The sequence below is a fragment of the Acartia tonsa genome, chromosome 8, assembly GCF_053477335.1.
Source record: "Acartia tonsa isolate MP-2025a chromosome 8, ASM5347733v1, whole genome shotgun sequence".
NCBI classification, from domain to species: domain Eukaryota; kingdom Metazoa; phylum Arthropoda; class Copepoda; order Calanoida; family Acartiidae; genus Acartia; species Acartia tonsa.
The window spans coordinates 30448214-30459361 of record NC_137267.1 but is presented as its reverse complement, the minus strand read 5'-3'; the positions used below and the strand labels follow the sequence as shown (position 1 = coordinate 30459361).

General features: G+C 31.0%; 1 protein-coding gene across 1 annotated transcript; it reads left to right on the top strand.

The window, feature by feature from the left end:
• Window positions 1-324: 324 nt before the first annotated feature.
• On the top strand, window positions 325-5877 carry LOC145325488 (uncharacterized). The gene is made up of 6 exons (XM_080168470.1): window positions 325-435; window positions 704-743; window positions 1133-1203; window positions 1744-1805; window positions 4285-4386; window positions 5172-5877. Exons 2-6 carry the CDS (start codon window positions 736-738, stop codon window positions 5256-5258), a joined length of 330 nt encoding a protein of 109 aa, XP_080024596.1. The 5' UTR covers window positions 325-435; window positions 704-735; the 3' UTR covers window positions 5259-5877.
• The last annotated feature ends 5271 nt before the right edge of the window (window positions 5878-11148 follow it).

Below are 11148 nucleotides of genomic sequence, written 5' to 3'. Positions count from 1 at the left end.
AATCAGTAGTTAAAACGTTAAAACACTCAACTTAATTAAACAACCAATCAAAAGTCCAACAAATAAGTAAACGTTATTATAAAACTTTGAGGGCTAGTGTAATAAAAAAAAACTAGAAAATGGACAGCTGGTTGCAGCTGAAAATTCTCTTCAGCGACTTTTAATAAACTTTTTGCGGCTGATTCTGCGGCAATAATATAAGCAGCTGGGTAATTTTTCTCAATATTTATGTTTTACTGCAGTTGTTCACCGTCCTAAAATTAGAAGTCCAGCCTGAAGCTGAGATTTTTCTTATTTTTGCAGCTGGGTATGTTACGGCTAGCACTGTCAAATATGTAAAATAATAGTTATTTTTCTCAACTTTCAGATGTATTAAGATGGTTAAAAGTTTATCAAGTTCTAGCTTGATGCAAGGTCTGTGCGAACGAATAAAAGGTAAATTAAAATTTTCAACTTGTTGTAGAAAATTAAGGCAAAAAATTAGTTTCTTTTGATATTGCAGTTTTGTGCCAAGTTTTTCCCTAATATGGCATTATTTTATTAAAAGAAATAAATTGTTGATAAAATTTTAAGATTTTCTACTTTCAAACGAATTAAAGCTATAAACACAACAAAGTAAAAAAGTAAAGCGAAATAAAAACTTTTCCTTCAATATTATTCTGCCTTTTTTTAAAAAAACCTCTAATAAAGTTATTTGTTTTAGATTTGTGTGCTGATCTGTAGCAGAGAACAAAAATGAAAAGGAAATTTTACACTAAAAATGAAATATAAAATTGTTACTATAATTTAATAGTGTTGGACAATACGTAACTCTACTGTAAAAAGGTGTTTTTTTGGGACTATAATTTCGGGTTTCCTGTTGTGTAGGCTAGTACTATGTATTGGTATGCCATACATGTAAAAACGAATCTCCGATAATTTTTTCTTGTGAAAAAATGCGGAACATTGAATTTTACTATTTTAAAACCTAAATTGTACAAACTAGTGATGGGCTTTGGAAAGTTTGAAGCGTTGTGGGAGATTTATAATGAAAGGGAGTGTATTATCCACATTACCCCTTCCTTTCCTTACAATCCTTTGCATCTTACCTATTTTATATTATAATTAAAGTGTATAATTAATTTACAATAAGATGTAGCAAAATAAATCTGGACAGCGGGCTCATGATTGTGGGATTCATTACACTCATGTATATCTTTCTAGGAAAATAATTACTTCTTTGAAGGAGTCAGTCAGTAAGTGAGTCAGTGAGGAAGAGGACCCCCAAAAAAAGGTTCTGCATGACAACATCCATAAGTAGCGAAACTGATTCAGCAAAACAATTTCCAGTATGGCTTCGAAACGGATAAATTTTTACTGGAAAGAACCGGTTCTCAGCCATACCGAAAAATCATGTATAGCATTGTATTACAGACAAAAATATTTAAATAAATTTCATTTAATTAATACCAGTTTTGTTAGCCTAGGCCATCAAACCCTCACAGCTAACAAAACTAGCATTTATTCATTTAATTATCCGCGGAAAGCTGTCTATAATACAATGCATATAACTATTGCTTTAGTTTTAACAGTCAAAATATATATGGACATATGAGTTCAAACAGTTATTGATAATAAACAGACAGACGAATAAAGTAAGCTAAAGAGTAGATGCACATTGATCAAGTAACCTTTAAAAACCTCTCATAAAAGCTGCATTTAAAAAGATTTACTTAGAATTTACAAGTAATTGTTATGTGTTAGTTGTTGGTATATTCTTCTATGTAAAGAATGACTGGTGTGAGCTATTGTTCAAAAACAGCACGGTAAGAATAAATTTGGGTGGCTATTTCCCCTGTCATTTATTGGTCCATTTGTTTATCCAGTAGGAGGCGAGGGGATGGGGTAAAGGGGGTAATGGGGGAGATCGTTATTATATTCCGCTACAAGGTTCAATTTATTAGAGAACATGAAAATTTGGTGTAAGATCCAAGTAATAATAAATGCATTACGGTAAGTAATAGTGGAGCAAGGACAAAAATGTTCATTAGAAGCGCAGCAACTATAAGATTACAAACAGTCTGTACAGTCTACTCTGCATGCATGCTAGTCTGTACGTACTTAAAGTACTTATTAAAGAGGACATCTCGGTGGCGATTTTTAGTAGCGAAGCTACTCTATAATTTGAAATGTCAGTCTGTCCGTATGTCCGTCTGTCCGTATGTCTTAGTTTGGGGGAAACGTGATTTTCTCGGCTCCTATAAAAGATAAAAGGCTGAAATTTTTTGACAACATTCCCATTATTAAGGAGCACAATTAACTATAAAACATCAATGGCAGTCGGACCGCTTTTTAGCAGGTTTTTGGCTATTTTTGTATTTTTCACATTTTTCTCCAGATCTTTGGTGTTTATGGTCCAATTTCCAAATATTTTTCAGTTTTAGATATCAAAATAAAATTTCCTGTCATTTCAAGTAAACAATTATGACGGTCAGACCGCTTTTTAGCAGGTTTTTGGCTATTTTTGTATTTTTCACATTTTTATCGATACCTTTGGTGTTAATGGACCGATTTCCAAAATTTTTTCAGCTATAGATATCAAAATAAAATTTCCTGTCTTTTCAAGAAAACATCAATGGCGGTCAGGATGCCTTTTTGCAGGTTTTTGGCTGTTTTTATATTTTTCACATTTTTCCTCATATCTTTGGTGTTTATGGTCCGATTTCAATTTTTTTTAGTTAAAAATATCAAAATTGAATTTCCCGTTGTTTTGAGCATCCCGATGTAATTTACTTTGACCGTCAGTCTGTTAGTCATAGTACTAATATATAAGTATTAAAAAAAATTTTAAAAAGGTTGAAAAGGTTTCGTGATTTTTCCCCAATATACATGTTTTTTACAACTAATATTTAAATTCTTACACATAATTTTTGTGCTTCGCTACTTATGGATGTTGTCATCCTTGTTGTTATACATATTACAAAAAAACATCACATAAAATTGCCCAACTGATTGAAATAAAAAAGCTTCAATTATGCTTTAAACTATTCAAATTTTTTTTATTTTTTATTGAATAAATTATAATATTCAATTAAACTTACTTGGAAAAAATATTGCATTATATATTTAGAAAAAAAGCTTTCATCTAAATGAATTGAATATAGAAGATTATTTTATGCAAATAAGAAAACTCATAATCTCTTTTTTTTTCCTTTTCATTCTCTCTCTCTTTCTCTTTCATTCTCTCTCTCTTTCATTCTCTCTCTCTCTCTCTCCCATTCTCTCTGTCTCTCTATCTCTCTCTTCCTCTCTCTTTCCCTAGAGTTTGATATTTTCACTCTCTCTTTATCTTTTTAGCCATACAGGAAAAATTCATAGATTACTTTAAATTAGAAATTAAGGCATTTTCTAAAGTGAATTTAGCAGGGTCAATAGAAGAATGGGAGGGGGGGGGGGGGGGGAGGTAGACATTGAATTGTATATCATATTAGTACCCAAAGTTTTTCCTCATTCGTTGGCTTTATTATTTTGAATAATAAATATTGATTGTATAGTTTAAACTATCTGTTTTCAAATCACTCTACACAAGGGGTTATTTTGTTTACCATAATAGATGTGTATATTAATTTATATAAAAATGTCGATTATACAAAGGGTTACTTGCGGCTGCCGAGCCCTGAGTTATTGGGTCTGATTGGCCATAGATCGAATATCGTACATAAATAGCCGAAACTTTAATGGGCTACACATTTTGAAAATACTATTTCCCCTTCCCTTGTCTCGCCAACAAATCTGTGTGGTTTACCGCAATCTCAACAGAATTAATGTTTCCGTTTATCTTAAATTCATATTCATTGTTTGGCTACACACAATTTAATACGAGTCGAGCAAAATTACAAAATTATTCATTGTTTTAAGGGATAGGACAATGGGCGACAAATTTATGTACGCTCCCAATTATGACATACAAAATTACCCTTTCTGTATATCAAAATTGTTGGTTTAAAGTTTGGACACTGAAGTTTTATAAAAGCCAAATCACGATTTAATAAAAGTACCCAAAGTTAATGAATTTACGAATGGTGTATTGTGTTTATAAAACTTTGAGGACTTCGAACACATTCAGATTTAAACGTTTATTTAAGTGTTACTTAGTTACTTAAAAATGACTCACGATTGGTTTGTACAAAGCATCAGTATCCAAACTTTTTTATCTAGAATTGAAACCTACAAAAAGCCTATTTTTGTTATATATAACTTAGAGTTATAGTCATCTCCCTGACTATTTACTATTAATTTTTATAGGAGAATCCCGCGTGTATGAAAGAGTCTGGGGGCGGAGCCACTCTGATAAAAGTTGCCCCGCCCGGTCCTGACCCGCCTAAAGTTTCGCCTTTACAATACAGGAAAACATTTATTTTTAAAAAACATAATTTTAGATCGCGCGCAACATCTATATTTTAAAGCAAGGCTTTTTAAAAATAGGATTGGTCTGTCCTTAGGAAGATTGTACGCTACTCTATGAGCAAATCTTCTCTGCATTCAAATCTTAATATGTTAGTATGTCCAGCATCTTGTATTAAGTAATGTCTGTTTAGATATTCTTAAGTAATGAATTCATTAACATTACATTATATATATGTTTGTATGATTTGTTAAGCTTTGCGTTAAAAGATGTTTCTATTCTTGCCAAATAAGCTAAAACCTAGGTAATGACTAGATGTGATTAAAGCATTAAATTGTTGTTAAAGAAATGTAGGGGTAATTTCCTTCAAAAGCCTTGGTTTAGGTGTACAATTAAAAAATTTAAACTAAAAATATTATGCAGATAGGCAGACTAAGCTAAGAACCCATTTGTAGGGATTTATGTCATTAAAGCAATAAGATGTTGTTAAAGAAATTTTGCGACAATTTCCCTCAAATGTTGAGAACTGACCACAATCCCCCCCCCCCCTTTTATTTTAAAAATAAATTAAATAATTGTTTTTTTTATCTTAGGTAAGGTTAGGCTATTTTGGGTAATGGGTAGCCCCAAAGGATTCAGGCCCTTCAAGGGTTATGCATGCAAACATCCCCCTTTCACCTTGCTTTTAATTTATTTCAAAAATTCAAGCGGGGTTCAGTGGTTTAAAGGCACTTTGAGGGAAGGTACCAATTAAAGTTTTTAAAAAAATGTTCCAAAAAAACTTAGGCTATTCATGCAGGAACCATCTGGCTCACAACACAACACAACAACAAACCATACAACAAGAACAAACCAATCCATAACACCCACCTGATAATACTGTAGTAAATAAATATATGTAAATGTATATCAAAAGTTTGAAAACTAAAAAAATGTTAATAATTCTACATGTTTATTTTATAGATGAGGTCTTTGTGTAATTTGTTTAATTTTAGTTTGTAGCTCTTTTTTCAATTATTTTAATGAGTTTTTAAAAGTTGTATTTTTTTCCGTTTAAAGTTTTTACAAAAAGTATATTTCATATTTTATTAAAACAATTTATCTGATTATTTTATCAAAACAAAAACATAGATTATATTAGCCTTATGTGTCTTATTTAAAAGCTTTCTAAAATATCAAAACAAAATGGTACAAAAATGTTTATTAAAGACTTAAAAATTAAAAATTTCGGGGAGAAAAAATATTTTGCTTAATTTTAATGCTTGTAAAATATCTTTGTTAAGTTAAAATGTAATATATTTTGCTCGGAACCCCAAATATTTAACATTTTAAATATTCTTTTTAGAGGCCTCAAAATAATTTAACTTTACCAAGTATAATGACATAAATTATTATAATTTAACAAAAATTATTATGTATTCTGTTACTTAAAATGTTTGATATGGTGCTAATAAAAGAATTATCTTAAGATTTTATGTTTAGCAATAAATGGTATATAGTATTTTGATTTTTTTTTTTGTTTTTTTTCTAAGCTAAGCTTTTCTATTTTACGTATAAGTCAGTGTGCCTATTCCTGATAGTAAATTGAGGAGCTATTAATTGTAGACAAACAACTCTTTGATTGTACACCTTTTATCTGGAACTTCTAATTGTACATTATAATTAGTTGTGACTGATCAGTGATCATAGACTTTAATTTTACTTATTTCATGAACAGATCTGTAGTATAGATGTATATACAGATTACAACCAGCCCCCCTTTTCCAAGGACCTTTTTTCTTTTGGTATTAAATTGTTTTCTGCTACTTGGCTGTGTTAATATACCCGACACTATTGGTTGATTTTTAAAAACCCAATTGAGGGTCGATACAAGGTCCTTGGGATGAGAACACACAGCTATGAACCCCTTCCCCTCTAGTGTTTTACTCTAATATTTCATGTAATTGAGGTAATTTTAACGTCCTTAGCTATGACGAAGTTCAAATCCATCTATACCCATATTTTCTTAACCTTTACCGAAGATAAAATTTTATTGGCTGTTTTATTTATACTCTAATTCCTGCAAACAACTATAATGTATGTGCGGGTATAAATATGGAATTTCTTTGCTAAAAGTTTGCAGGAAGGTAGAGGACATGGATTGTAGAATATATGTGTACTCAAAATTTTTCAATTACGCTTTCTAAATTGGTGGTTTAAAAACTATGGGTACTGTTGTTAATTCCTGATTAGTTGGTTCAAAATAGCAATGCCAATGTTAAAGTATACAAAAGGAATACTTAAATTTATCACCATTGTCTTATCCTTTAAGATCCCTGAAAAGTTTTTGTCCTTTGAGGCCTTAATTGTGAAGTCAGGCATTAGGCACATTTGTATGCTTCCTTAACTTTTCAGGGGTGCAGGAATAAGTTTATAAAAAAGTTAAATGGTCCTCATTTCATTAAAGCAACATTCTGGCTTCAATGAATTATAAGGAAGATAGAGAAGCAAAGTAGGGAGGGTCATTATTCTTTTTTTCCATTATAATCTATTCTTGGAGTTGTTAGTTTTTGGGATAAGAAAAACTTAGAGATCTCGAGGGATTAGACAATTAATGACAAATTGAGGTACATACCCATTTATAATATCAAAATTACATCTTTTGTAGATTAATTTACTGCAGGAAGTAAGACACTACTATAAAATTTAAACAAAACAACCAGGATCTTGTAAAAGTAAAAAAAGTTCTACTTATTTTACTTTTCATTATATTCATTGAATAGAAATAATCTAGAATAAAGATTTACTTGTTTTGCTGTACTTTAAAAAAAATATTGAAAAATATTATTTTGTAAGAGATATTTTTTTCTGGTCCCCAAAGTTTTATAAACTCTAATTATTTCAAAATTTTGAGTAATTTTATTAACCCTTAAAAGTTTCCAAACTTTTTCTCACTTAATTTATAATCTACATAATTATGTAATTATGTTTATCATCATTGGGGGTTTATTTCAATTATTAAGAAAATCTAACTTATTTTTAATAGAAATAGAGAAATTGTCATGAACCAAACTGTTTTGTATTTGTTTAATGTACTGCATTTATTTTGTGTGTACCTCAAACAATAAAGATAGCATCCAACAGAGTCAAGCTTTTCATATTTAAACTGTGTAGCTTCATATTTTGATTTTTAGTCGATTTTTTTGAATTGAAAAAACTATTAAAAATAGATTTTTTGTGTCATTTTTAAATTTCTCCATGTCAATATTTAAAAAAGTTTTTAAATTATATGTTTTTATATATGCTGCCCCTAACAAATTTTCATTATGCTTATCCCCTTTTGCGGGGCGGCAGGGGCGGCCAGGCTGGAAATAAATTTAAACATTTTTTTTAAAAAGGTTTTCTCGTCTCGTCTATGTGGATTTTAGTGGGAGTGGCCATAACTGACATCAAGATTCTTCATAAAGTATCTTTTTAACTATTTATTGTACTCCTAAAGAAGTTTTGAAAAGAGAAACAGAAAAATATTTGTTTAGTTGAAGATAATTCTATTAAATTTTTCTCATGAACTTGAAAAGATTTAAAAACATCATATCGAAAAGTGTATAACCTATCCTATGAACTATAGTGAAAGTACGTCTTTATGTCTGTTTCTATGTGTGTGATTCCTCCGAGCGTTCCACAAATTTTAATTAAGATCAAGTTTCAGGCTATTTTTCAGTTTTTCATAACCTCTCTGAATGATATTACCTGAGAAAAGAAATATTCTTCATCCCCAACCCCCACCAAAAATAATATGTTCTTTTAAATTAGAAAGTAGCTCCGCTATCGAAAATGTATCAAATTTTGTAATAATGTAAAATTTTTATTGCAAAGATAAAATTATGAATCTATTATTGGTCAGACTTTACATTATAGTGAAGCTACTCTGTAAGTTACGTACCTACTGTATTTCTCTTTCCCAAACTATTTCTCTTTAACTAGATTCTTAATTAGAAAAATTTCATTTTGTAAGTTTATATGTATAACGAACATTTTTTGATTGACTATTCAAATCTTGCTGACCACTGAACCGGTTGATTTATACGTTTAAGGTAAGCTTAGCATAGGTACTGGGTTGGTTTTAGAGTCGCACCCGGTAATCTATAATACAAAGTAGAACGATGTCTATCTGTCAAGGTAACTACAGAACCGATTTGGCTCCACTCTTCAGGGAATATACCCACTGGTCCTGTGGTGGTTTAAAGCTATTTTCTTGGGCGGTGGGACGACCCCCCCCCCCCACAAGAAAATTCCCCCCAAAATTAATTTTAATTTTCTTTTCAAATCTAAAATACAAAATCAACCTCCCCCCCTCCCCTCATTGTCCCTAGATGCCTCTATTATTTATTTAAAAACTTTACTTCTTTTGAAAGCAAACGTTCTTGCACATCAAATCAAATATATAAACATTATGCATCATAAATGATGGTATTTATTGTAAACAAGGATGTCACATTTACATATAAGCAGTGAAGCACATAATGATATATCCAGGGATTTTTCAGGTAAGGTTATGTAGAATAAGACAATTTTTATAAACTTTGGGTACCAGTATAATTTACAAACCAATGTTCTCTAACTCTAGGGATGGAGTGGTCATTGGACTGTGAATTAAACTGGTACCCAAAGTTTTATAATCAGGCTGTCTTATTTGTTGGTTTAAGTATATTTATAGACTGGCAGACAGGCAGAGTAAAGTAAAGAGTAGCTTTGCTACTAAAGGGTGGGTACAGACTGAGTATTTAGCCAGGAGTGATGCGTCTAGAGTCTGTATATATGTATGTATAGGATTAATCTGGGTTGAAAGTAAACACTTCACTTTCTAATTATCGGCCTGATATTACATAAAGAATGTGGTGTAGTTTTTTTTATGTTGGAAATACATGTACTGTCATCCCTAGCTTGTAAGCGATTCGCTCAAAGTGAAGACGAGTGAATGTTTTGAAAATGAAAATATTATATTTTTGGAGTGGAGAGAAAGTAAGATATTTTCTCGGAGTTAAAAAAAAAAACGTTAGCTTAACCCGGATATTTTTGAAACACAAAACAGCTGTTACTGCCTGCAAATTCCAATAAATGGAAGGATGTTCTATGTTGTCACAAAAAAAAATGAAGAAGTCCATAAAAGCGAAGCTTAACAAACAGCCACTTTAAAAAGCTAACATAAACAACGATAGAGTTGATACGATTTCCATAAATTTAAAATCTGGAAAAAAGAATTTTCGTGGAAAATTTGAATTCAATAGGACAATTCTAACTACTTAGATAAACCCTATTTCCCTGTGTTAAAATTTATACCTCTCCTTTTCTGGAGGTTGGCAGGCAGAGAAATTGAGAATGACAAATTCATCTTTTTATTTTGATAATTCAGTACGTCAAGTCAAGTATATTAACCTGATATATCATTTATTATCACCAGGGAGAGAGGTAGGGGGCATTGAACAAAAATTAAAAACATAGGGTACTTCATTGGCTAGTTTAAACGAGCAGTATCCAAACTTTTCAACCAATGATTTTAATCTACAAAAGTGGTAATTGGATATGTACATCAAGTTGTCATCCATTGTATTATCCCTTTATATCCTAATTTTCAGTGGGGGTGCGATTATTGGAATCCTACACCATCCTAGTCGTTGTACAATTGGTAATTTGATATTCTTAGTTCTTATTCAGTAGGGAGGTGATATTTGAATGTAAATTATAATGGTACCCAATGTTTTGAATAAACAAATCTTAAATCATTAGCATAAATAAATTTGGTACTTTTAAGTATTTGGTTGTAAAAACCTTCACTGTAGAGACTTTTCCACCAATGATTTAAATCTAATGCTGGATAATTTGTTGAAAAAAAGGCTACTGCTTGCAGCTGTAGCTGCTGAGCCTTGATTAAACAACTCTATCTATTTTCCAGCGTCAGGGGATAAAATTAGAGACCTAGAGGGATAAGACAATGGCAGATAAATGATATACATCCCCAATGATGATCCACAAATTTCTATAGATTTCAAATAGAGGTTGAACAGTTTGGTCACTCAACTCAATAAATCAGCCAATCAAAATTTACAAAGCCCATATTATCCTGTTGTGACGTCATAAATTTCGGGAAAGAGAAAGGAAAAGGGAAAGGAGAATATCATTTCTCCAATCTCCTTTGAAGAGATTTTCTTTCTCCCTTCCCTTCTCCTATCCCGAAATTTATGACGTCACAACAGGACAATAAGTCCCCAAATTTTTATGAAACGAAAATATAAAACTTTGGGGTCTATTGTTAAGAACAACCTAATGTCCCCACTCTCCCTGGCATAAAATATTCCAATCTTGCAAAGGTCATTTATATGAAAAATGCAAATTTAAATTTTATGATTAATTGTTTACATACATACATGCATTTTTATCCTATTTAAAAGAAGTAGGGTTAAACTGAAAACAGAATTGGTATAAATTCGTTGGGCATAAACGCCTATTTTAAGGTTGTTTAAGGTACCTTAGAAAATTCATTGACAGGATTTACCTGGATTTTAGATTGTACCTGTGGCCGCTGGGTGGTCAACATTTTATTTTCATTTATAAAAATTTGCGTATTTTTGCCATTGGATTTTGAAGCGTCAGAAAATTTTGTAAATGTACTTTTCACACCTAATTAGATTCCCAATAGAAGAGGATACTTTTTCCATTGGCGACAGCAAAATTTTCGAGAACTTTGCTATATAAAGAACATTTAATAATAGTAAAATAACACTATA

Bases quoted from the DNA above. Each gene is read 5' to 3' on its own strand.
- LOC145325488 (XM_080168470.1), top strand. The intron at 1,806-4,284 runs GTAAGAATAAAT...TAATTTTTATAG, and splicing joins TATTGTTCAAAAACAGCACG to GAGAATCCCGCGTGTATGAA. The intron at 4,387-5,171 runs AAAACATTTATT...AAAAAACTTAGG, and splicing joins TTTCGCCTTTACAATACAGG to CTATTCATGCAGGAACCATC.